Consider the following 26,636-nt stretch of genomic DNA (forward strand, 5'->3'; position numbering starts at 1 on the left):
ATTTGTACGTCTCTAAATGTTTTTGATGAATTGAACATGGTGGACCCTATTGGAAACAAGTGTAATGCTTAATTGGGTCGTCCACTCACAGTTAACAGCCTTTGTATTGAGTTTGTGCTTGAAATGTACTGTAATTCTGCAAACTGTTAATACATTTTTCAATCAAGAGGATGTTAAACACACCAAATCCTTAGTGATGCCGGTCCATGGCAGAATAATCTAAAACGTGTCATCAGGGTATCTATACCGTGAAGAAGGCAGTTGTCTGCTGATTATCTTTGATCTAAAAACGTAGTCTTGAATGTGCAAACTATAAAACCAGAGCAAATTGATACTGGAGTCGAATATCAGTCTATCATGTTTTATTATAATTTCTTTTATTAAAAAAAGGAAATCACATTACAGCATGCGCATCATTCATTCCTTACTGAGGCTTTAAAATGTATTCAGAGGACATTTGACAGTAGCATGACATCACTTTAAGTTAACGATCTTATTTGTCCTTCTGCCTTGCTGGTAACCAGGTCACAAAACAAATTATATGACGGTACAGGCAGGTGTGAAAGATCATGTGTATGTAAGATCATTTGAAAGCAAATATAAAACTATACGCATTCCAACGTCAGAACAGTTAAAAATAAACTAAATAGCCTATTATACATTCAGTTGAGTGGGGTGGATTTTACTTTTCTCTGACCAGACACCAACAAACGCTCAGTCATTCACTCATACGTTCACCCTCAAAGAACCCTGGGAAATGGCACTGTGGAAACCCAAAAGGTGAACAGACAGACATTTAAAAAGACAAAAATAATTAAGACAGAAATAATACATTGGTCCAATAAAAGTGCTATTTGAGATCTATGAATCAAAAGACCATTGTACATACAAAAGTAAAATAAAAACCTTTTATATTAGAGTCATAAACCATAATAATAATAATAATTAGAATATAATACTAATAAGAGATGAAGAGAGTGAGTCAGGACATGACACTCTTACTGCTTAAACTTATGGCAAGAAAACATGGACAAATTATACTTCCAATGTGTACAGCATACATATTATATATACACATACTACAAGTGTAACGTTTCATTATTTGTATGTCACTTGAAGTTTTGGAATATTAGATTCGGAAGGATTTTAGATATACAGCATGTACACACTCAAAACCCCACAATTCTGTGCTTCTTAGAACAAAGCATTGTGGGGAAATGATGAGTCACTGAGCCACCCCATTAAAGTCCCAGCTCAATCTATTTACAATGTACAATACATCCATAATTAGACAGGCACAGCACAGGATCCAGAGAGTTACTTTCATTGTGAAAGTCTACAAATGGACCCTTGTCTACACATCTTTATACTTTCAGTGTCAACACTCAGGACTTGGGAAGGAGGGAACTATTTTGGCACCAGGCACAGAATTAAAAGTGGCTAAAACCCACCCGACAAGAACGCAGCCACCACTCAGTTCCCCAGCTCCTCACGCCAACATTCATCTCTGGTTCCCCAGCTCCTACGCCAACATTCAACTCTAAATGTCACTCTGGTTCCCCAGCTCCTCACGCCAACATTCATCTCTAAATGTCACTTATCTAAAAGATGAGTGATATTTCGGCAATATGTTAAATTAGAAGGGGCATCGATATGAGGCAGAGATGATTCCATCCCAGCAGACCCGACTAGGTGGATCTACAGTGCATTGCTGTCAAACAGACAATCGGTTCATTCTTCCTGAGTGCTAGCAGTAGGAAACAGGAACGGGAAAACTGTGTTTACGGCACAGGGATCTGGTTTGGGACTGTCGCCGCGCTATATTATTGACTAAAGAAAACGAGTCAAATACACATTTGCATACTTGATTCATCATCCCACTAACAACATTGCCCGGAATTATTACATAGTAAAATCCTGCATGTTCACTTAACCCTGCCTTTATAAAATTGTTTAAACCCTGCCTTTATAAAATTGTTTAAACGTTTTATACTGTCATTACACACATTATACTGTGCAGCCACCAGCAAAATAATGGTCAATCGGCCGCCAAAGAGTTTCCAGCAAGAGGAGTTTGTGATGCGTAAAACATGGATCGTCTTCATGACCACTATGAACAGAGCAGGTCTACTTTTCCTGAGAAGGGAGGAGTTAATACTACTTTGGTGTAAAAGGGGCTTTGGGTTAATGGTCACGCGTGACTTGTTTTTTTTGTTAAATACCAGTCCGAGACACTGCAGTGATCCTGTTGACAAAACTAAAAAAAAAGAACAGATGCTTTTTTAGTTTCTTTCAGAGTCTGCCCCTCTCCTCGTCCTTTGACGAGGTCGGCATGGGGAAATGACGAAATGGGAGAATCGTACTTTCTACACCTCGTTGATGGTGCGCTCTGACAGCCTGAAGTTGAGGGAGTTGGAGGACGAGGACGAGGCCAAGTAGAAGGACTGCGTCTTGCGGTTGAGGCGTGCGCGCTTGGTGGCCACCGACAGGCTCCGCCTACTGGACGAGATGATCTCGGTTATGAACTTCTTGCAGTCCACGCACACGTCCATGGTGGCCCAGTCCTCCGTCAGCTCCTTTGGCAGCTCTGGCTCGTCCCGCGATAGGCCCTCGGTCGCTCCACTGTGCTTCGACATCCTGGGGGGATTTCAGGGGAAAAAAACATTAAAGACAACATCAAGACATCAATATTGTGGCTCTCATCTGCAAAATGTGTAGTTACAGAAAGAAAAAAGGAAACATTCTACAGGCACGTACTTGGACACAGTTCTACGCAGGCTGTGTCTGTTGTGTCCGGACCCAAAGGGCGTCTTGTCTGCCTGGGCGCTAGCCAAGGACGTGCCATCTTCCTCCTTCGACATGGCGCTGGGACCCAGGGAGTAGATGGGTAAGCTGGAGTAGGGCTTTGATGGGAGCCGCATCTGAGGTAGAAGTTGTTAAAGCTTAATTTAGGTTGGGGTACAGTATGTGTCTATAAGTGTCAGTAAACAGTAACAGAAGCAGTGTTGGCAACACTGAGGGGTTCGAGGGGTTTGTTGGGGCTGCATACCTTTTTACAGCACTGTGAGCACACTGGCCTGGAGAAGAGACAAAAAGCAGGTTGCTTGTTATCACGTTGTTGGATTTTTAGTACAGCATAAACAGTGATGTTAACAGTTCGATATGATTTACCGTTTGCAGAACTGGCAGATGTAGGACCAGGTGAATAAGGAGAACTTCTTGGTCCGGCATGAAAAGCAAAGCTACAGAGGGGAGACGAAGGGAAAACATTGACATGTTAAGACGATTTTATACTTTGTCATATGACAGTGGCGCACGGCCTATCTACAAGTTCACAGCGTGTCGGTTGAGACGCCTTGTGAGCTTGTAGATCGGCTATTTTCGGCGTGCAACACCTGCGTACAATGGAACATGAATTACACAAAACATTTTCTTGACATAGCCCATAGAGACACACGGTGACTACAAATTTCATGCGCCCAAATTAGACAGCGGCCCCACTTCTGGTCCGTTTCAACGGTGTACTGCAGCTGCCAATGCAATCAATCCCTATGAGAGGCATCATAAAATACCCTAATTTCACTGGTTCATTACAGAGGCTATAGCGATTGTTTTTGTGTTCCAATAAAGTGTCCCATATATTTGATTTGTCCTTTTCAATGTCACATACCTGCCATCTCAATATACAACTCACAATGTACTTTAATATACTCCATCAGTTTGTGAAAAGTGCTAGCATTGTAAATCTCAAGTCAAAGTGGTCGCATGGTATATACGTCACGGTCGCATCCCTTGAGGTTTTCAATACCCAGATATATTTGTTGTATTTCGCTTTATATGCTATGTATTTGTGGAAAGTTATCCAAACAGGCTTGCAAGACTAATTATTAATACTCATCTGGGGAATTCACTAGGTAGTTGAAAATGTCAGGATATGTCACTCGTCCATTTAGCTGGGCTATTTTAGTTAATTTTATACAACAAGTTGACAAACGGTAAAACACACCGTCGGAGCTCTGAGGTAGGCAGAACATATTAGTAAGTCCGTGACATGTTCAAAATATAGACATGAATGAACAAAGTCAGTCGGGATGCATTATTGAGAATTCCACTCTTCAAAGTCGGCGCTCGTTGCCTCGTAAAGGCAGTGACGTCCTTAAAAGCGACAGGTTTTCTGTCTGCCGTCTCCCCTCTGTTCCGTTAACATTATGGGTAACTCATTCAAGTGGTAAATGAAATGTGAAATAGATCCTCTATTGAGAAAAACAACAATATATGTTGACAAAGACACTTCATACATTTGGAAACATATTTGTATTCAAATAAATAGTCTTCAGTTCATTTGGTATTATTTTAAAAGTAGGCTAACTACAGTGGAATTTCAATGGACTTCTATGGGCTGGCCTGCAGTACACCGTTCTAACGGACCAGAAGTGGGGCCGCTGTCTCATTTGGGGGCGTGGAATTTGTAGTCCCTGTGTGTCTCTATACTCAAACTGACACTACTAAATGCACTGGTGGTGGACACCTTCAGAGATTGATTAACACCCATTCTGCTGAAGGGTCTGCTGTAGATGGGAAGAAAAGGAAAAAAAACACTGTACCTTTCCTTTCTTGAGGGCAGTGTAGATGTCCTTGTACTGCTGGAACTTCTCCAGCTCTGCTTTGACCAGCACCTGCCTGATGTGCATGACCTCCTCCACCGTCAGCGCCAAGCACTCCACCGGGTAGCAGAATTCCTCCTAGAGGGAGGGACACACGGCAGGTCAACAACACTGCTTCTACATGGCCAGGGATGGCTACCACGTAGGGCTGTCACCATTTCAAAACTTTACTTGACTATTAATTGTCACTCAATTAATTGCGATTAAGAATTTTATTGCCATTCTGTCGTTGAACATTGGAACAAAATTACATTTCCGTTTGTCTTCGGAAACAATAGGTGAACGGGGAAGATATGACAAATGACTTAATTGAATAACTTTATACTAAAAAAATAATGGCGGAATAGTGGAAATAACCGATCTACTAGTTCAAAACGTGGCACGATGTTTTGCTTTGGGTTTGTAGATCTACTATTTCAACTAGATTTGAAAATGTTTGACCTTTGAAAATAAATGAACATTTGTGAAAAAGAAAAAATAAGTGTGATTATCGCAAATAATTGCAATTAGGCGATTATGAAATAATCATGACATGCCTAGCTCCCCGTATCCCAAGGTGTTGCGACAGCGTGACGTGATCATGTTGGAGATGGTGACAAGTTAACATGTGAATGAAGGCGAAAATGAAAATGACACCATCATGCTGAGAAAGCAACCATTTAAGTAGTCTCCTGTAGCCAGAGATCTATGCCTACTGATGCTGTACGTTTGGTGACATCTGACATATAAATTTAGTGAATGTCCTAAAACTGAATTCAGAAATGTAAACGATACCAGCTTCAGGTTCCTTCATGTTAGTTTCCAAAATAGTCATTCTTGTCGCTGTTCTAGCAACTAAATGACATTGAATTTAATGTCAGATGTATGAGTGGGAAAGATCTGACCATCTGGCTACGTGAGACTGCCCTTATACCACCACACACCCCCAGACAACTCAATGTAGCCTAGAAACACAGAGCTCCAGGGTTATTATAGTTTACTTAAACTAAAAAAGGAAAATAATAATGTAAACAGAACATTTAAAATTAAAATAAAACCAACAAACAAACAAAACTACTTATGATATGCACTTGTAAAAGGGCAGAGGAATGCTACTGTAACAGGGGGAAATGTCTACCTTGGTCACCTTTTTACTGGTGGCTTTGATTTGGAGGAACATTTGCGACTGATAACACAGATTGTGGAAGCAGAGTGACAAATTAATAAATAACCAAAACCATTTAAATGCCAGTTTACTTCAACTGGTATAGATGTAAGGTCACACCAGTGTAAGCCTCAATGCTGTGTTTTCCAAGGTTTTAAATAAATAAATGCATAGATATAGAAAATAACCTGGTTCCCTGCACCATATTAGTATGAGAAGTTCAAAGGTGCCTTCGTGAAGGATGGGGATGAGGGTGTGGTAGGTGTCGGAGACGTTAAATGCAACTTTGTGACATAATCAAAGTGACATACCCCGCCTTGATCACTGCTGACCACACCGACCTGACCAATAGAATTACAATACAGTCAAACGGGAAAAAAACCTCCTGTTGCAACATTCTGATGGTTAAATGTCCAGTCAGCGAAATTAACATAAATGAAAATAAAAAATAGCAGTGGCGACACGTTGAGGTGAGAAAGTTTCACTTTGTGACTTGTGCATTTCAATTAAAATCAGGTTTTCAACGTAGTTGAAATAAAATTGACTAGACAATTATTTGTGTGTTTCGGGTTTTCTATTGCACAATGAGAGCGACTGATGATGATGATGATGATGACCAACAGATGATACACCATGGCCAGGTTACCTTGTTGGGTGGTTCCGCCTGTTGCAGCTTTGTGTAAAAAACAAAACAAAAACAAACAACTGGACTTAAGTATTTGGAGGAGCCAGATAGCCAGCCAGTGAAAACATTCTAATGGGGAATATGAGACAGGCTTGGGGACAACGGCCTCATTGTTTAACGCTGCTGCCTGCACATGCCCAGGGGATAAACTACCATTATGAGGAAAAAAACATGTATGCATTTGAAATGGGTAAAAATCCCATTAACCACTTTGAAACTGACAGCCCAAATTTGGCCATGTCATTATACGCGTGTCTACAGTACACCATGATGTCAGTTCTCAAATTCATCTCAATGATAAACTGTTTTACAGCTAGAAAGCATACTTAATCCCCACTTACTGCAACTACATGAGCCGTAGCATCCCTATTCTTGACAACATTCTGCAAAAATAGCCGTTCCACAACGCAACACATTGTGAGCTTGTAGATCTGATCTTCTATTTTGTCAAATTTGTATAGAGGGAAAAAAATGAGGGGACCAAGTCAACTAAGTATAATAGGGTCAGGGGTTGTTCATGGTTAACCGTTTAACCTAGTAACGATAAGGCATTTACAACCAATTCATAAAAATGGTTGACCAGTTAATAGAAAATGCAAACACTTGAAGTGATGCCTGGAGGGCAGGCAGACAACATATTATAAACCTGCAAGTGCTTCATGATTGCTGCCCAGTTCTGCCTTAAGCAAGTTAAACACCAGGAAATAAAGTACCTTGTACACTTCAAGAAGTTGACCAACTGAGATGGCTGCTTGCCATTGGATCTTCATATCTTTTCCCAGAATATCAATGTTTTGCAGTAAAATTATGATCTGAATCAATATTTTAGATTTACAGCAATAAAAAAAGAAATCAGTTTTATGACTGGGGCAATTACATGTGTGTGCTTTAAGTTTGTCCATTTTATGGGACCTCTCTTCATATTTGATCCTGTATTGACTTGGTGAGCACATTCACCCATTGAACTCTAAGAAGCACTCGGCTCTCCTTTGTTCTTTGACAGTAGATTAGGAAATATTTTTTACAGTTCCTGCAATTTCACGACTGCAAATACAGACCCGAGTGGGTCACATTATAAATAGTGGCCTATTTTACACTGCTTATGGCTGACTTACCAAAGACTTGGAGCTCTGTCTGGAAGGAGGCACAAAGAGACGCACACTGGTAGGATTTTCTTTCTCCATGGTGTGCCTCCTCTGATGGGCATGGCGCTCGACTGGCTCCGGGGTGGAGGAAATGGGCAGGAAGTTCGGTCGACCTGGAGAAACGAGGACAAAGCATGAGAAAGATGTGGTAAGACAATCAAGGACTGTCTAAAGAGGACGAGACGCGAAGACCGTACGGGCGACGCCATGTTGCTCCATGGAAGGAAAGAAACATGTGCAGTTGAGACCAGGAAGTTGGACATGCACAGATTTGGGCATGTACAACTTCCTGGTCTCAACTGCGCATGTTTCTTTCCTTCCATGGAGCACCATGGAGCAACATGGCGTCGCCCGTACGATATTCGCGTCTCGTCCTCTTTAGACAGTCATTGAAGACAATAAGGTAGTGTACGATGAGCAGATTAGGGGTCTCATGTTTTACATCAAGACTACATTTGATGGCTTAGATCAGTGGTTTTCAACCCTTTTCATATCAAGGTCCACTATTTATTCTGCATTTGAGCCACGGACCACCATTTGATGACATTTAGCCTCAGACCCAAAACTAAATATTGTGTGGTCGTTGGATAAGATTTTAACTCCATGCTGTATTGATGTCGGTGCCATTAGGAGAGATAACAGACAAACGTTGATCAAAATAGCAATTATATTACATTCTCCAATTGTGTAGACTTCTTGTAACAATAATTTAACTATTGAGGGTGTACTGTAAAATTAAACCAAATGGACCCTTACGGTTTCATTTTACGCTCTCAAGAGTTAAATATCTAATAAAAAGGTCCATTTGGTTACCATCCAACTCTCCATTTAGCTGCGGACCACCTGGCACCCCCTCAAGAACCACTGTTTGAAAACCACTGGCTTAGATAAAGGCAATTATGCAAGAGATTTTCTTTAACCTTTTGATAAAAAGAAAAAGCTAATCCAGATGTGTCTCAGCTTGTAAAATGTTTGTAAAATGCTGAATAATGTGGTTAATTTAAAAAAAAAAAATGGTGTCAGCCATTTTGGGATGAGATTGGGATTACCGTAGTTTAGACCACTACCCACTTTACCATGATTTTACAATATAACTGCTGTCAGTGCTTTATCATCAAATCTATTCCACTTGGTTATTGTGAGAAAAACATGCATATATATAAAACAAATTTACTAAAAAGGTTCAGTCAGGACAACTCAAGAATGGATGAAATAGATATTTATTGAATATAAAATGAGCAATATGTTTATTATGGTTTGGCGATTAATTGGCTCTGCTTTTTAGGTACTCAGATCAAGCGCACCAATCCATAGGGACTCCGAATCCCCCGTACCTAAACAGTAGATCCAAAACGACAGATGGTAGCTGGGGTGGAGGAGGGTGAGCAGCAAAGTTTGCATACAGCAGCGCAGCAGAATCAGCAGCAGCAAGCAAGCAGGAGGAGTGCAAACCTTCCAGTTTAAATAGCCGGTATGAAGATGGAGTGAGTGTGTCATTGGCTGAGTGAATCATGTGGATGAGAGCGTGATGCTGAGGTGGCCCAATTAACGGCCGGCAGCGACTGCACTGAGGTTTCCTGAATGAACTTGCTCGGTGCATGTCTGTGACAGGCACGATGCTCATTTGTTTATTTCAAATTTGAATTTGTTTAAAAGTGAAATGTTCTCAAACAGAAACTTTCATCAAATACAAGTTTTTCCAAATTGATTATAATTGATTTTTCACTTATCAGTGGTCTAGGACTAGGAAAATTGGACCCACAAATCTGGCATCGGTCAGTCAAGGTTATGTCTGGATGGGTTGAGGAGGTACAGTGTCAATATAGCCCTTATTGGTCCTCATGGTAGTGTTCGGCTCTTACCTTTCCTGCTCATGACCGACTGGGGTGATGTTTCCTCCACCATGGAGGTGGATGCACTGGAACTGCTCTGAGTGGCATCTTCCTAACATGTGGAAGACATGACCCAGTGTTTACAATTGGGGCATTTTGCACTTGGAAAAAAGCAAAATAAAATATCATTCTAAACTTACAGTATGTTGCTGCTGTTCTCCATACAGCAAAGCAGTTGAAGAAATCACAGATTGAGGCTTAGCTTTTATGTTATTTCTGAGACCATTCATGTTTATTGACGATGCTTCTAAACATGTATTCTATTGCTAGTTTGACCATTTCAAATACTCTTTAATCTTAAAACTACTAATGGCTGATCTTCAAGATCACAACACATCACAAAGTGATGTGTTAGCTTGTAGATATTTTCTGTGCGCGACATGCTGGCTTGTAAGGAATCCAGATGACTGAAATCATGTAATCCATGACGTCGACTCGCATTACAAAAGGGCAGGATCGGAGTTAACGGCATGAACCATACATAGTCTAGTGATTCTCAACCTGTGGGTTGTTGTTAATAGATATTTAGATATTAAAAGATTCATATAAGAATTTAGACATTATAAAAAGTAAACATGATTATTTTTCTTTACAAAATTGAAATTTTTTATCATACCGATAAATAGAACATAAGTTCCACTGATCCAAGCCAGAACAGAAATAAACATGCTCTGGAAATGCATACAGCCCAGCCATCTGACCACTTAACCCATGCCAAAAACTAAATAAAAAATAATCAAAATATAATATATAATCAAAACCTTCAGCTGCCATGTTAAATGGTCAGATGGTGAGCCACGCATGAACAATTTTGAGAGTTTCCAAGTGCAGGCCCTGATCCAGAAAAGGATTCAACAAACAGGGTAAATGGTCAAGTAACATTAACGTTACAAAAGTGATTTGTATATGAATTAATATAATCCATTTTATACCATGTGTTGATGCAGCTATAGACAAGTTCTGTTTAACATTTTAGGTCAGCACATGATCAGTATGCCATTAATAGAGCCTGTCTCACATACATTAGCTTGGGGCCCTCGGCTCACCTGACTCAGCACGACAGATTGAAACATGTCATGTCCAGTTCAACAGGTTCATACGTTTATACGCTTCACCACATTATCCCTGGCTTCCCCATTTTGCGTAAACCAAAAAAAAGAGAGAACGTTTTTTAAAAGAAAATCAAGATTGGCCAGCTCACAACGCATTAAACACATTGTTTTCCTGTATTTTTTTTTTGCAGTGAGCGATTCTTGCCGCCAGTTTGCTTCTATGTTTTTGAGACCACTGCTCCTGGCAGTTAACCCAAAACAAAGGACGAAGAAAGGCGCAACAGTTCCCCTCGTGCTTTAGGACATGTTATGCCAACATTAGCAGTAACTTGACAGAATAAAAGATTTAATGCGTTTGTAATGCTTTGATAAAAATCAAATCAAATCAAAGTAACTATAGCCATTTAATGAATTCCGTTTATGGACATATAGGGCTCCATTTTCGTCACCGCTAAACCCTAAACTTTTATACTATTTTGCAAAACATTTTTGAATAGTTAAAATGGCCAGTCTACAAGCTCACAACGTGTCAATGTAGATTGACTAGTTGAACTATTCAAAAATGTTTTTTCAGAATAGTAAAAGTGATAAGGGGATTAGCGGTGACGAAAATGGAGCCCATAGTCTTATTTGTATGACTCCTATTATTGTTCATATTAGGTTTGGCAACATGCAGATTAATGTATGCACATGTTATTAGCATTGCATTTCTTATTTCCTCTCCCGTACATCATAACATCCATGCCATGTGGGATGGAAACTGGGTGAAATCCATCCTGTTATTGCATCCTGAAAAGTATACACCCATAGAGCTTTTAAAAAAGGTGTAGCATTGCTTCCCATGCCCCCAAGCAGCGTGATGCAACACATTGTGAGCTTGAAGATCGACTATTTCTGACACGTGACACCAACGCACAATGACGTAATAGATTGGACTTTACTGCAAAAGGAAGTAAATTAAAATAAATCAATGTCGAGCAGCCATCAGTCCTTTATTATTCATAGTAAGTAAATTAACATAAAAAAATGCAGTCCTTTATTATTCATAGTAAGTTAATAAAAATAAAAAGGTGGGGATCTGGGGGACACATCGGGGTCAACCTAGTGAAAAACACAGAATCAATAATTATCTCTGCTACACTTCATTTATTTATTCTTTTATAAAAAAAAATTATCCCACGATTTTGTAACCCATTTTTCACCCCTGTGTCAATTATCTAATGTGATCCTGGGCTCTACACACCGCCAACCTAGTCCCCATATATGGGGGACATGGGGAGAGCAACGGACTTGAACTCATGCTTCCGCATTTAGTGTGTTGTGATGTCGAGTGTGGCCTTACGTCGGAGTCGGAGCTTTCCAGCTCGGCCAGCGTGGGTGCTTTGAGAAGCCTCTTCCGCTGGGTCAGTGGCTGCGCTCCACCCTGCCCGGGAGCCAGGGCTGTGCCCAGTGATTGTGTGCTGCCAGCCAGCTTCCTGGGGGCGTCTGGTGAGTCTGTGGGCGGAGACCATCAACAATATTGTACAGTAGGGTGGAACAGTTACAGTAATTTCATTCCTGGGGGGGGTAAGGCAGGATGTGTGTTAGATCACGGCTTCTCAAAGTGGGTGTCATGGCCTTGACATACAATTTGGAATTCAATGTCACTTCAGTCTAACCACTTGTCTTAGACCCTCTATACCTACTAAAAACAGACCTGGTGCGTTCTTTTTCTGCCTACAGTACACCAAGTCTCTTCACCAAAAATAGCAGCTCACAACACATCACGTCGTGTTGTGTTTATAGCAGACTTCACAGAAAGTGTTACCGGACCTTCTTTGTTGTATATGGACACAACCTCAATTTGCCTTTTAAAAAGTTAACAGCATCAAGTCATCCATAATCTCTGTACAGAACCTCATTAAAAGGTGTGTAAACAAAAGTTTACACACCTGTGCCAGAAGAGGACACATTACACTATCAGTCCAATATCTTCAGTTCAACACCACAAATGTGTGACGTATGCCTATTTGGAGATGGCGATAACCACACGTCCCATCAACGTGTGAATTGAAACGTGCACCGGGGTGTGACGAGGAATCATGCATGCTGTGCATTTACCTGAGCCACGGAACAGGTCCTGCGGTGTGCTGATGCTCTTCCCAGCGCCTGTGGAGAGGAACACAACACTTCAGTATGAGAATATTCGATATTATCGAAGAATGCCCCAAGCCTATATAGTGGGATCATGACAGGATTCAGCAGCTTTATCTTACACGAACGCACGTTGTGTACAGGGGAAAGCCTGTCAAACACTCTGGGAGTTTGTCAGACACAGTGGAAGCAGAGAAAGGACGAATTGTGGGGTCAGAAAGTGCAAAAAACATTCCACATGTATTGGCTGCGGTCATGTGACTTGGACATGTTTCTACTGTAGGTTCAGTGCTGCGGTGTAACACGAGGTGGGAAGCCGGAGCATTACGTAACCCGTCATATGACACAGAGACGGCGGATTAAGAGTGGGTCGACTGCAGAGGCAGTAGTGACAGACAACGCATCCCTACTGGCTCCAAGTAAGTCATGACTCACTGGCGGAGAAGCTCTTATACTGCCACTAAATGGACCCATTTGGTTCCATTATTACGCTCTCAGGAGTTACAAATAGCTGAAATATACTGGGACACAGTCAAATCTTCTGTGTTCAGGAGGGGAAAGGAACTGGTCGGAATAAAGTGTCCCTTCCACATGCTACGTCCGGTCAGGGAAACTCTCCCCTGTCATGTGAAAAGAAGCAGCTTGGACTCCTCATGCATAGGAGGCATGAAGTCCGCTGCCCCCCCAGGTTGGCAGAGGAAGCGTAGCGCCCAGGATTACATTAGATAATTGGCACTGGGTGAAAAAAATGGGTTGCAAAATCATGGGATAAAAATTATCTGCCATTCCAAGAGCTCAGAATAGCAACACTTACTGAAATATATACATTTCAAAGTACTGTTTCACCAGGTGAAACAGTACTTTAGTCAGTGTCTCAGCAGAGTGTTATGTGTCACAGCAGCCAGTGTTGCAGTGGCGCGTGTCAAACACACATTCCAAAACAAGAGAGTGAAATGTTAAGGTGAGGGGTGTGTGTGTGCAGTTCAGGTAGGGAATGAATAAAATAAAATAACAGTCAGCAGAGAAACAGATACAAAGAACACACATTTATCAGAAAAGCAGGAATGGTTTTACCTGACGAGTCAAAACTGTAAGGCATGTTTAGAGGCCTCTAAATGAACAAGAGGCCTGTGGTAAAACAAAAAAGGAGAGAAGAAATGGGAAGAAAGGGAGAAAATATAGAGAGAACAATAATGCCGATGTCTAGAACCTCCATTAAAGCTGCAATCCTTTTTTGCAAAGCTTTTTTTTGGGGTCTCAACGAATTAAACCAAATTTCTCGACGCTTGACCAGATGGATTCACTGTGTAATCAGGGGAGATATTACAAGCTTCAGGACAGTACTACCCATCAACCAGCAGGTGTCCTACCAGACACCAGAGTCGAAATGTCTCAATGTAGAGTCGGGAAACTATCTCCCACTCACTGTAAACTAAGTTAGATTGCAGCTTTAAATGTCCAGCATAAACACAAAACTATGTGCTGAAGAACATAATGCAGAACCGTGTGCATTTCTTCAAGGAAGTCTAATACTCTGCCGTTAAGCCTTATGTAACAAACCACCTATATTTCCCTCCTAACTCCCTGAACAAAAGACACCCTGTGTATTCTGTATGGTTGCATTGTTGTGGAATAGGCCAAGCATGAAGTATATTAGAATACCTTAACATTTAACGACATTAACCCTGGCGCCCAGGGGAAATTGTAAAAAAAAATAAAAGAAAGAAAGATACAGCCCAAAATCCATTAATATTCTATTGCTTACCGTATCTAACAGTTCTAGCAGAGAATGCCATATACAGATCTAATCCTATATCCATGCAGTATACAACTGCATGGATCTAACTAATCCTGACCTGTTCAACACCTGCAAAAACGTGCCAACAGACCACATCACCGCGGAAACAAGAGATTGATATTTTGATTAATTTCTTTCCTTAATTCAGTTTAAGCCAATACAAGACATTAGACTGTATTGGGATCTTTCTTCAGCAATCTTATAAGTTCGTCCAGGCTATAAAATGCTTACATGCCACCAGTGGAAAAACTAACCTAATTTACGGGTCAATTGTATTTGACCCTGAACCCTTTGTTGTTCTGTTGTGAGAACGACAAGTTAAACTCATTTCTAAATGTGTCCCGTCTCCATCGTTGTGAAGGCCAGTGGAGGATGGAAGAAGTACTCCGATGTTTTACTCAGAGAAAAAGCTACCACATTATAAGAATACTCTGACAAGAGAAAGGCCTGAATTCAAAATGGAATATGAGTAAAAGTACAAAAATATTGGCATCAGAATAGATTTACTGTAACAAAGTAAAGAAAAAATAAATGTATTTTTCGAATAGTTGAATTATAAAATTGTTTCATGTGGTTAATGCATGTTTTGTAATAAACTAAACCTAATCTGAAACGTAATCTAAAGCTGTCAATTGCAGTAGAGTAAAAAAAATAAAAATCATCTGGGATGTAGTAGAGTACTAATTTAGTATAAAAATGGAAAATGTACAGTAGCCACAATTTGAACTCAAATACAGTAATTGAGCAAATGTACTTTGTTACTTTCCACCACGGGAGGACAAGTGAAAATCACTTCTAATCACTCCAACAGCCTACAAAAAAAAAAGAACGCTTCACATTTTACGATAATATGTCCTGACATGTCCTCAGAAAAAGAACGATGGGATTCAGGTTAAAACTTGGTTAAGTTGCCTGACTGACTCGGAGCTATGGAGGGAAGGAGGGAGTCAGACAGACATGGTTCAATATGATGAAACGTTAATGGTTATGTCTCCAGGTGACAGGTTATGTTAGTCAAGGAGCTGTCATGCAGAGCACAAACACATAGCAATATCCAGAGTGCTAATTTAACTCCCAGTTGACACAACTATATAGCTGATTTATTGGCATCTAGACCAGTGATCTACAGTAGACCAGTGATTTTTGTGTATGTCAAATTGTGTCTTTCATACTAATATTGCACACTAGAGGGAGCAAAATATTGAATTGCCAATTATATTTGAATTAACTAGAACAGTGCCCGTTGGGGGGTGATCAGGTGCGATCAATTGGCTAATAAAGGGTGAGGTCACGCATCATTGTGATGGAGTTCTTTGTCAGACATGCCCAAAATAGTCTAGGACAGCTCCATATTGAGATCAGGTTCAGAGCGCGGGCAGAGGCCTTTTGTGGCGGTTCTGGACAACCGTTGGTCCGACCGACTCGACACCGGGCACTGCACTCCCTGTGACGGTGTGGAATGGGTAAATTTGAAGTCGTGGGGCGAACGGTTCTCGAGTTACGTGCATTACAGATGTACAGACAGACATATTATAGAGACGGTGCATTTAGAGATAGATGGCATGACAAATTTAAAGCAGATATTAAAAAAAGTGCTTCCTTTCATATGTGAAAGGAATGCTGTACTACTGTGTTCTTCATAAAGTCTGAGTTCAAGAAATACTTAAAACACAAAAGTACTGTATGTTGTTAAATAATGTCATTAGGGATGGACGTGAAAATATCAAGACAACTGAATGTCAATGTTTGCATTACACAAAGGAGCTTGTATGCTCCTTCTGACTCTCAGGTGCTTTATATTATCATTAGCCAATGATGTTTGTATATATATATATATTGTTGCAATTCCAGTAGCAAGGAGACATTATGTCATGAATACAAGTGAATCGTTTGTAACTATAACAGCATTACTGACAGCTAAATAATAAGACAATAATGAGGCAGAGGAACAATCATAGCACCTGTGTTACAATATGTTCCTATGTCTGTCAATATAATATTTTTGGGGGAGCTTTAAACCAATGTGCAGATGTTTTTACCTTCTTCTGTATTACACACACACGAGTGTGAGTGTGTGTGTGTGTGTGTGTGTGTGTGTGTGTGTGTGTGTGTGTGTGTGTGTGTGTGTGTGTGTGTGTGTGTGTGTGTGTGTGAGTGAGTGAGTGAGTGAGTGAGTGAGTGAGTGAGTGAGTGAGTGAGTGAGTGAGTGAGTGAGTGAGAGAGAGAGAGTGTGTGTGTCTTACCCAGGCGGTGTCTGCGGATGGTGTTGGGGGAGACGGGTCTGAGCTTCCTCTCTGACTTGATGCCCTCCAGTAGGCGCTCGTGGAGGCTGGCGGGACGTGGCACGCGGGGCTTCAGCTTACGGGCAGCCGCCTGCCGGGACGGGACAAGCACACGTCAGTGACAGCACTGTCACCGAGGAGACGGTGATGCTACTGTAGCTTCCACAAGAAAACATCTAATGAATAAGTGATAAAGTAAAATTGGACCATGTAATAAAATGTAGTTATTTTCAGGAACAAAATCCTGTTTCTCCTCCAGTTTCTGGTGAAAATGGATTAATGTTCGAGGTAGGTTCCAAAAGACTAAAAGCACTTTTAAAATCAGAAGATGATCAGAGAGATGATCAGAGAGTGAGTGAGTGAGTGTAAGTACTGTGAAACTCACGGGGTTGAGAGGGGGCCGTGATCTAATGAAGTCCAGAATGACCTCGTGGGCACTCCTCTTTAACCTAGGAGGGATGCTTCCATTTACCTGGATAGACAAATACACAGAGTAGTACATCAATTTTCATTTTCATGTTATCTGAAAAACAAACCTCTAAAGTGGGGTCCGATTGCAGGAGAGTAAAATGGGGGAAAACTAAAATAAACAACCCGAGTATAAATTCAGCGTAACCTAAACGAGACCTGAAGTGCTGTACAACGCCTCACCATGACTTTGCGGAGCTTGTATCGCTGAGTGCGGATGTCGTCCATCAGCATCTCGTAGGGCGTCAGCTGGTACTCGATGGGCAGCGGGTTGTACTGGCGCTCATGGACCTTCTTCAGTTTTACGCCGTCACGCAGGTCACGCATCACCTGCACCCAGAAGCACGCCTGAAAGACGAGGGGAAACATTTATTTTAAATAGCTGCCAAAGAATGGTGGTTTGTGTTGACCTAAGAGCATGCGAGCGGCCGGAGTGGAGCGGGTGGATTTTGAAGTGAGTGCTGAGCGGGTTTTAAAATGGGTCAGTGGGTAAAATGCACAGTCACAAACAACAAATAGGCTATATAATGTATTGCAAAATGCAATAGACCTGCCTAAAGTTAATGGACCAAAGTTAGCAGCAATACTAGCAATGCGATTACTAGTATTTTATTTCATACATATTTCTTACATAACAATGTAGCATTCCGTTTTTGATTTTATACATTTCTGTAAATGTAGCCCAACAGCACTTTTATATTGGTTAATTGTATTGGAGCTTTTAGAAAGGCTATAAGAAACTTGCACATTGTTGAGTATTTTGTTTGTTTTACTGTGAGACGCTTTGTAGACAGTCATGTCGATTTAGTTCATACTAGGCCTAAATGGCATATTAGCCATTGATAATCTATACAGTGATTTCATGTTTGTTTCATGTTTGTTTGAAAACAAGCCTGTTGTGTAAATTGTCTTCAGTGGCTTTTAAGGGAAGGCCATAGGCCTATACGGCCTCCTCTGAGGCTCCGACATCTTTTAAAGAATGTCATATTCTTATCTATCTTGCCCTGTTGGCCACAGTGATATGTTCTAGTACCTATATCCGATTGATTGGATTGATTTAATACTTTATTAACAGTTTGCAAAAACTTGGTTGCGGCATGGTGCCCGCTGGTGCAGTGGTAAATAAAAAAAATACCATACTTCGGTCGATACATTTGAACTGGGTCCGTTTATTATTCTATTAACATAATGATAATGCACAAAAACTATTTCTTATTTTGAACATTACAGAAGACTATAGGCATAATTAATATAGGCTTCTCTTAGTTCAATATGGTAATATATTAGGCTACATAGTACATTGGCTAATCATTGATAACAGCTAATTTACATCATGCTCTAAAAAAAGAACGCATGCACTGTCTGAAACGTAGGCCTCCAGGTAATAATACCGATGTGTTTAATCAGCCAATTTCAGGAAAGCATTTTCTTTTTTCCCCGTCATTTTTTGCTGCTGAGCGAACAGATCTGAGCGGAGCGCCCGATGCGCAAATGAAGGTGAGCGCATCGGGGGGAGGGATCAACACGAGCATGACAAAAGCCGGCGAGAGCGAAGAGCGGATTTCTTGGCCGCTCCGTGCCGCTCACATGCTCTGGTTGACCTTAAGGGTTAGCATAACGATACTTGAGATCTCTTACCCAATCAGCATTCTGAAGCTCGTCAAGGTCTTGAACAGGATCACCCCGCGTCCGAACTTCCATCTTCCTCAGGTCCTACCCATCCATCCCACAGAAAGAGAGGAAGATTAAAAAAAGAAAATTGTCCTACTGCGCACACACATGCAAGTCAGTATAGGCGAAAATATTTGTAAAAACAATAAAATAGACAAATTGCAAGCTCACGTTGTGCAATGAGTTTGAAGAGCAGCCATTTGCTTTTTTAAAAAAAAATTGAATACATTTTTAATTTAAGGTCTTCACAAAGCGGTTATTTCGCATCAAAATGATTCATATACAATGCCCAGGATTCGTACCCGGGTCTCCTGCGTGGAAAGCCAACATCATAACTACTAGACTAAAGGGACATCCCTATATAATGCCGGGGAGTTATTTGACTTTTCATTCATGAGGTTGTAATCAACTCTGCTACACATTTAGTCGATTCCTCAGTCATACAGGCTGATGCCTATATTCAGTGAATCCGAACAACATTTTAAAAAGTACATTTTAATTTAATTTAATCGCAAAAAAACACCCCCTGTGAGTAAGGACCTTTAAGTGGGTTCAATTATGTCATGACATTGACATTGCTGGAAAGGACAACACATTAGTGACCAGAGTTGCCCCTCATCTGACCGAGCCATCTGGCATGGTTGTCAATCGATATGGCTTTTAGTTTCCGATATCCACCTGGGCCCATCTGATGGGGACAACACTGAGCTCGGGCTGGGGGCAGAAATCAATGGCCGACTAATGACTGCTTTAATGCTGTCTTTCTGCCAAGTCCTCTCTGTAGAGCGTCAACAGTACCAGCTAGCTGTAGAAAGATAGCTTAAAATACCTCAACCCGTACCAAGTCAAGGACAACCGTATTTCTCAACATGGGGTTTGGTGACCCCCAGGGCAGGGTCCTTAAGGGGTTTACAGGGGGTCCCCAGCTAAAATGATTCATAGGGATGCATTGCTTACAGTGTAGCACGAGTGCTAGTTTTCAACACCTTTTCTAAAATGGAATAACACTAGTCTAAAACCGAATCAATTACCAAAACTAGTAATATTTAACAATCAAACCCAATACATTAACTTGTGAAACAAAACAATAGTAGACATAATCCTGTGCCCCCTTTACTGGGAAGGCAGACTGTCCGAATGAGTGTCCGAATGAGTTCTTAAGCCCTAACCACACCAAAGGGTCACCATGCAACTCCTTGGGTCCAAACGGTTGCAAGGAGTTAACACTAAAACAGTCTTGACCCTTTGGTGTGGTTTGGGCCATTGAATTCCATGCATTGAATCACTAGGGTCAATGTGCAACAAGACATATCACACCGCAGGGACAACGCTAAAACCGTCTTGACCCTTTGGTGTGGATAGGGCTTTACACATGGGAACAATAGTCACCATTTGTTTAAGCTTGTGTAGTTGCTCTACCAGAGCTCTGATCAACCAGTTCAGAAAACAGGTGAAATATGTACTGTAACATACTGTAGGCACTGGGGCATGGGCGTGAAGACACAGTATTCATCTTTCTGCAGGTTTAGCATTACTGTCTGACTGTGTCCACCAGAAGAAAGATGAAGACGGCTGCATGTCAGCCGACTGCGTCAGAAGCCCCGCCACCACGGAAATACTGCAGTGTTTTCACTTTCTGTTACAGAAGCTATTCCACGCATGTTGTCTAGAGGCCTACATGTAGCTAATCAGAGTTATTTTAAGCCAGATGAATCAAACATGATCCATGCCAGACCCTAAGATCAAAAAGAAGGAAGCCCTGAGGATTCGCTGCTGCCTCCTTTTTCAGCCAGCTAGGGAGTAAAATACTCGGTGTTCATTTACCCATTGCTAACTCTGAGACCCTCTGGGTCCATTTGGTTACATGTGTGCAGTGTCAAGTGTTGAATTAACACTCTAGAGTTTACTGTGTATACTTCAGTGGTGGCAGTACTTAGATTTTTCCTCTAAGTAACAATGCATTTCTGAAATGGGAACCAATGGTAAGGTAAGACGAGGAGAGAACCAAGCACTCAAAAAGAAACGGAGGTGAGGGCGTAAAATCAATGTACTTTTATCATGTTTACAAAAAGTATTAAAAGCTGTCTAATACCTTTTGTAAACAAGATTAAAGTACATAGATTTTTACGCTCTCTCCTCCGTTATGTTTCGAGTGCTCAGAGCTCTCCTTTTCTTCACACTCTTCTGTTGTTGGCCACTGGGAGCTGTACAGCACAATTAAGAACCACTACGGTCATCCACTAAATTTGCAATTGGGGTTTTTCCGAGGTGAGGGAGAGAAATTAGTCACTTATCTCACCCTAACTATTCTTCTCCTCAAGCCCACGGATCCAGTCACACAAGACAGCTGCTCCCATTAAGCCCATAATTAGTTGTGTTTATTGCCAAATCTATATGGAAATATTGCGTGTTACGGAACATTGTATGACTAAGAATGAATCAGGCTTATTATGTATGCAACTCTGCCACAGACTGAACACAGCCACGCAAGCTCAACTATGCAACGGAAACACAGTTTCGTTTGGATTCACCAGCTCACCCACATCTGACGTCTCAACACTGCAGTTCCAATATGACGCTCTGCCTCCAGTCACACTTATTATCTACATTCATTCACACCCTCGTACAGCCTTGGCAAATGGACAATGTGTTCTCACCAAAACGCCCACACACTTCTTCTAAAGGGAGGGATTCAATGTATTTATAGAGGAGCTGAAAAATACTGGTGTGAAGAGAAAAGCTCTAAAAGAAAAAGGAGCAAAATGTATGACACCATGACTATGGAACAAGAGATGAAGTAAAACAGAGACATTGCAATGTGGCGTGAACAGGATTTCCGGAATCCTATGCTAGTTAAATTATATGATTATGTATTAACGAGTATACTGCACCATTCAGTACTGTTGGCCTCTGCCCTCTATGTTAATCTCCTTATGGTGGTCTGAAAAGGTTCCACTGGTGTTTGTAACCATATATTACATAAGTATATATAAAAGGTGACTCTATACTGCAGCAGTCATACATAATGAAATCTAAATTAAATTTAACCGTTGTAAAAAGTACCATTTACAGGATTTTGCTGCGTACCCAGCACCTACTGTACATGTACACACATGGTCTAAGCATGCACTATCACAATGCAAGCTGCACTGCATCTGCAAAAGAATACTGGTGCATGGAGAAGAGTATTTGGCCATTAACAAAATATTAGGAAAATGATTTTTGTATCCTACATTTCCTGTATTTTAAGAAAAAATATATCTCTGCCGTCGGGAAGAATAATAATAATAACAATAACTTTTTCAGGAAATTAAGAAAACAAAGCAATACTGCCTCATTAAAGTTGGTGTTGTGACTTTATATATTGTCAATTACTTGCATGAGCGGGGGAGAGGTGGTGGAGTTAGTTGCTTTAGCACAGTTTGAGGGTCCAATGGAGTTAAGGTTTTGTCCAAAGTGTTTTTTACTACTTTCCATTGGTTCAATATTTTCAAAACACAGATGTAAAGGGTGTTCAATAGCAAAAAAAAATCTAAAAGAGTTAGGTGGTTTCCTCCCGACAGCAATGAATATTCTTAATTTCATTAGTTGAGCTGCACAAAACCTACAGTATGTAGGCCTCATAATGCAATTATGAGAATGCACACAAACGTCAAAACCATATGGCTCAACTACTCACACCTTTAGGTTAACTTGTTGTCAGGTATAACCTTTAATAGTTTTTAAATACATGCCTGTGGGCAACATAACTAACAAAGCAGTTTCACGCCCAGAGCATGGAGGCCATAGCCTTGGAAACCCAGATGTTTTATTTCTAGGAAGAAAGAAAATGTATGCCATAATGTCGTTTAAGTCATATTGTCTCTTTATTGTTAATGGCGTTTAATGTTTGTGTTGGCACTGTTTGTTTTACATCACCATTACGTCACCTAATCAACACGAGATAGACTTTAATATATTGGCGCCCTTCACTTCACATAGGTGTGATTTTTTACAACACTATACCTGTAGGTTACGTGGCCTTGCCTTTGAAATCACTAAATTCCACACCCTTCTTTAAAAGTCATTATGGGAATGTGTGACGCAAGCTGGCCCTACAGAGGTGAAAAGAAGGCAGGTATGTAGCATAATATTCAACAGGGTTTGTACTGTATGTTGGCATGCCAACACCCTGCTGGGAGCATGGACAATAAGCAGAAATCCTAGAATAAGGACTTCTCATGTCCCATCGTAAGAAGTGATAATGGACATGGCCTGAATTTATATCCTGTCTGATATCCTAGATGGAGCTCACCAGAACTTTAAACCACACCATTCACCATTATTTTTTGGTTTGCATGGGGTAAGGTACAGCAGACCAGGCTAGTTCAGTGAAATAATCACAAATATGTTAGAAGACAAGAGAGACTATACAGCAACATCTGTGTGTGTATTTAACTCTGAGAGTGTAACAATGGACGCTTACACCCAGTCCCCAAACTTCTTATCTTGAGACCCAAAAGCTAAATTAGCCGTCTCCCTTGGACCCAAAAATGCATTATTAATTAACCACTTCAGCCCTATTTCAATTGTTTGGGAACCACTGGCACATAGGGCATGTGCTGGTGGAAATCAGCCATGTTACTCTACCCTGTGGGAAGGCTATTCTCCTTCATGGCATTGTAATGAAGAGTGTGGTTTTGCATTATTGGGGACGTATTTCGATCCCCATGGACTTTTATTTCCTAGATTTAGGAAGCCTGCTTGTCTCACGAACCCAGTTCAACCGGTTTACTGCTGCTATGCTGCCATTAAATCTACATTCCCTGGAACCCTCCAGCAACTCTGTGCTGGCTGTATACACTGCAAAATCCTCAGCTCAAAGTGACAAAGAATTTGACCTGCAAGGGTAAGCTAAATGAGTTATGTTATATTAACACTGAGGAAATTACAGTGTACTTTCCAAGACACCTACTTTCACCCATCCACTTTCAGTTTGTTCCATACCGAGCTCTGCTATCTCACTCGACGGCTATAAGGTGACGTTGGGTGATAAGGTCTAGGACTATCTGCGACTGAGTCTAATGTTCAAGGTATAATTCATTGTCATGGCTATCTGGATTTGATAATGTAAGAATGAGAAGCAAATAATATTAGGAACTGGATGTGAACATAGAACTCAATATTTTAAAAAATGGCGTGGTTCCAATGTGGACTCGGCCTTCATGTGACCAGTCTGTGACGTCAGTCCTCTATGACAAATCTAATTATACAAATTTGGGCAAGGTTTCAGCCCGATCAGAGCTTCCTTTATACAATTAAAGTTAAAGATTTCGAAAAAATATAAAACTGCCTACAGGGAGTATACACAAGACTATTTGGCCAGCAGTTTGAGAGATTAGCTCCACACAGACTGACACACTACAGCTAGGCCCTACAGTTCGCCATACAAACATATTAAGCTATGTGAACAGTGGGAGGCTAATCCAGCATGTGTTTCCACATATGTTTGGAAGACAGACATCGATGCTGCATAAACAATCAGGGAAAATATTGGTTGGTAGGTTTTGCCTACACCTTACATTAATAATTCTTAACGGCAACATGCCAAGAAAATGACAATGTCAACTCAGTAGAGAGGTAGGTATTAGGGATGTCCTGATCACTTTTTTTTGCTCCCGATCTGATTCTGATCATTTGATTTTGAGTATCTGCCGATACCGATTATTCCCGATCCGATATTTTTATAGAACACTTATGCCATATCACAATATCCAAAGTCATATCCAGTCTAATATCATGATATGGATATAATATTGATACTAGGGATGCCCCGATCAACTTTTTTTCCTCCCGATCATTTGAAAATGACATGATAGGCAGCGATTTTCGTTCACGCGATCGAGAAAACCCTAGTAGGTATGGTGCTTGGATTAGACTCTTCTTCAACACCATACAATGGCAAAGCGCACCTAAAATAATATAATATCTACCTACTAGCTTGCAATGTGACATGATGTGAGCTTGTAGTTTGCCTACTTTCAGTGTGCACAGGATCATAAATCTGTCTTTATTGGTCATTTTTTAGACTGCTGTGCAGATCTACTGCTGTGCAGTAGCCTTTGATTGGTTGTGCATGTGGCGTGCGCATCTCTCACCTCCTTGGCGCTCCTGATCTTCTCCAGAAAAGTGCGGAGCTCCTTCGTCTCGGCGTACAGTGCGCGGCACACCGCCTTGTAGTGGTTGGGGGCGTCTGATGGACTGGGCAGGTGGGACGAGCATATCTGGGAGGGAGGGAGGGCATGATATAGATTATTGTGCAAAGATCAACTCTACATACATCACTAGTATGTACTGGTTTCTTTAATAGCCTTGTTGTGCAAGTGTAATATATGCAGTACCAGTACTGTACACGTATACTTGCATAGCGACAAACACTTGTCGACTTACAGGAGGATTTATCACATGCACTCAAAGTGTCCATGATAAACAACACACTTTATTTGTTAGTTACAGAGTTAGTTTTGCATCACTTTATGATGTGTATTTGTTTGATTGTGATTAATGGTGCAACTGTTGCAGAGTGGGTAGGAAGGACGTCTGGGAATCAGAATAGAGGGTATGCAGCATGCACATGACATCATCGTACCCGGACGTTACGCAGGAACGCATACTGAGTGACAAAAAAAAACTACTTTATGGCCTTGACAGCCCATAAATACCCAGAAAAGTCCTAACTGATTGCATTAAACAATGTTAAATGATGTTAAACTCACTTTGCTACTTGATTTGTATATTTATGATATAGCCAGTTCGACCACCTGCTCGCCTAGTAAGTAAGTGTTGAAGTCCTTGAGCAATACACTTATCCCCCAATATGTGCTCATCATAACCATCCCAACAGCAAACAGCTGGATCTGGCTTTAAAAGCCATTTTCCCTCCCCCCCCTGGGGACCATAACATACTCCCTTTCCCTTCCCTTACAGTTTATGTTTATAAAACACAAAACTATGTCTCCTCAGCGATGAGGAGAACCGGATTGGCCAGTTGCAGCATCTTTGGATAACGAGCCGACCTTCCGTTTTAATCCCTGTACCTTCACGGCCCAAGGGTGACAACCAAAACAAGGCGGCACCCGTCACATTATCTTCATCAACAAAGGGGCGAAACCGGGCCAATGACATTTCTTTTCCGACCTCCAGGGTTGGGCCCGCCACAGGAATGGTATGATGACAGCAAAACTGTCGTCTTCCTTCTCAGACGTTAAGGGGAAATTCACAGGTAACATGAACCCAGGTAATTGTCAGGTTTATAGTGGTGGTTTCCATTGTTCCTGCCAAGTATGCAGATCTATATCAAGAGTGAATTGGGGACCAGAAGGTAACATTAACCACTTTCAACCTGGTGTCCGTATTTTGGGCATGTCATTATAGGATAACGTTTCCCAAAATGTACAACAGCAGCGATGCAACACATTGTTGTACGGCCAACAGCAAGAATACTGTAGCTAATCTATAGTGTCACAAAGAATACATTGGGCAAGTGGTTAAAACCACCATTTAATCTATGTCTCTGATGACAATTGAATTGTTGTGGAGCAACTATAACTCCATGGGACAGCCTGATCAACATGGACATGACAGCAACAACAAGCATATCTCTCTGAATTTTAAAATCATCACTATTCCGTTCTCTGAAGAACATTTGTGTTTGCATGTTCTT

At 41.1% G+C, this 26,636-nt stretch overlaps 1 protein-coding gene across 2 annotated transcripts in view; it reads right to left on the reverse strand.

Moving 5' to 3' along the window:
* Positions 1-345: 345 nt before the first annotated feature.
* Positions 346-26,636, reverse strand: part of spire1a (spire-type actin nucleation factor 1a) — a 56,277-nt gene continuing 29,986 nt past the window's right edge. The window contains exons 4-18 of one of the 2 annotated variants that reach the window (XM_079523431.1): positions 25,072-25,197; positions 18,902-18,976; positions 17,447-17,611; positions 17,181-17,267; positions 16,757-16,886; positions 12,683-12,730; positions 11,925-12,076; positions 9,501-9,582; positions 7,609-7,751; positions 6,120-6,149; positions 4,605-4,742; positions 3,172-3,242; positions 3,050-3,077; positions 2,758-2,921; positions 346-2,637 (exon numbers count right to left, since the gene is read on the reverse strand). In XM_079523431.1, the coding sequence (XP_079379557.1) occupies positions 2,367-2,637; positions 2,758-2,921; positions 3,050-3,077; positions 3,172-3,242; positions 4,605-4,742; positions 6,120-6,149; positions 7,609-7,751; positions 9,501-9,582; positions 11,925-12,076; positions 12,683-12,730; positions 16,757-16,886; positions 17,181-17,267; positions 17,447-17,611; positions 18,902-18,976; positions 25,072-25,197 (1,710 nt within the window). In that variant the 3' untranslated portion in view covers positions 346-2,366. The remainder of the gene's footprint in view (positions 2,638-2,757; positions 2,922-3,049; positions 3,078-3,171; positions 3,243-4,604; positions 4,743-6,119; positions 6,150-7,608; positions 7,752-9,500; positions 9,583-11,924; positions 12,077-12,682; positions 12,731-16,756; positions 16,887-17,180; positions 17,268-17,446; positions 17,612-18,901; positions 18,977-25,071; positions 25,198-26,636) is intronic. The other variant, XM_079523432.1, reaches the window with a different exon arrangement.

The sequence above is a fragment of the Electrona antarctica genome, assembly GCF_951216825.1.
Source record: "Electrona antarctica genome assembly, chromosome: 15".
NCBI classification, from domain to species: Eukaryota; Metazoa; Chordata; class Actinopteri; order Myctophiformes; family Myctophidae; genus Electrona; species Electrona antarctica.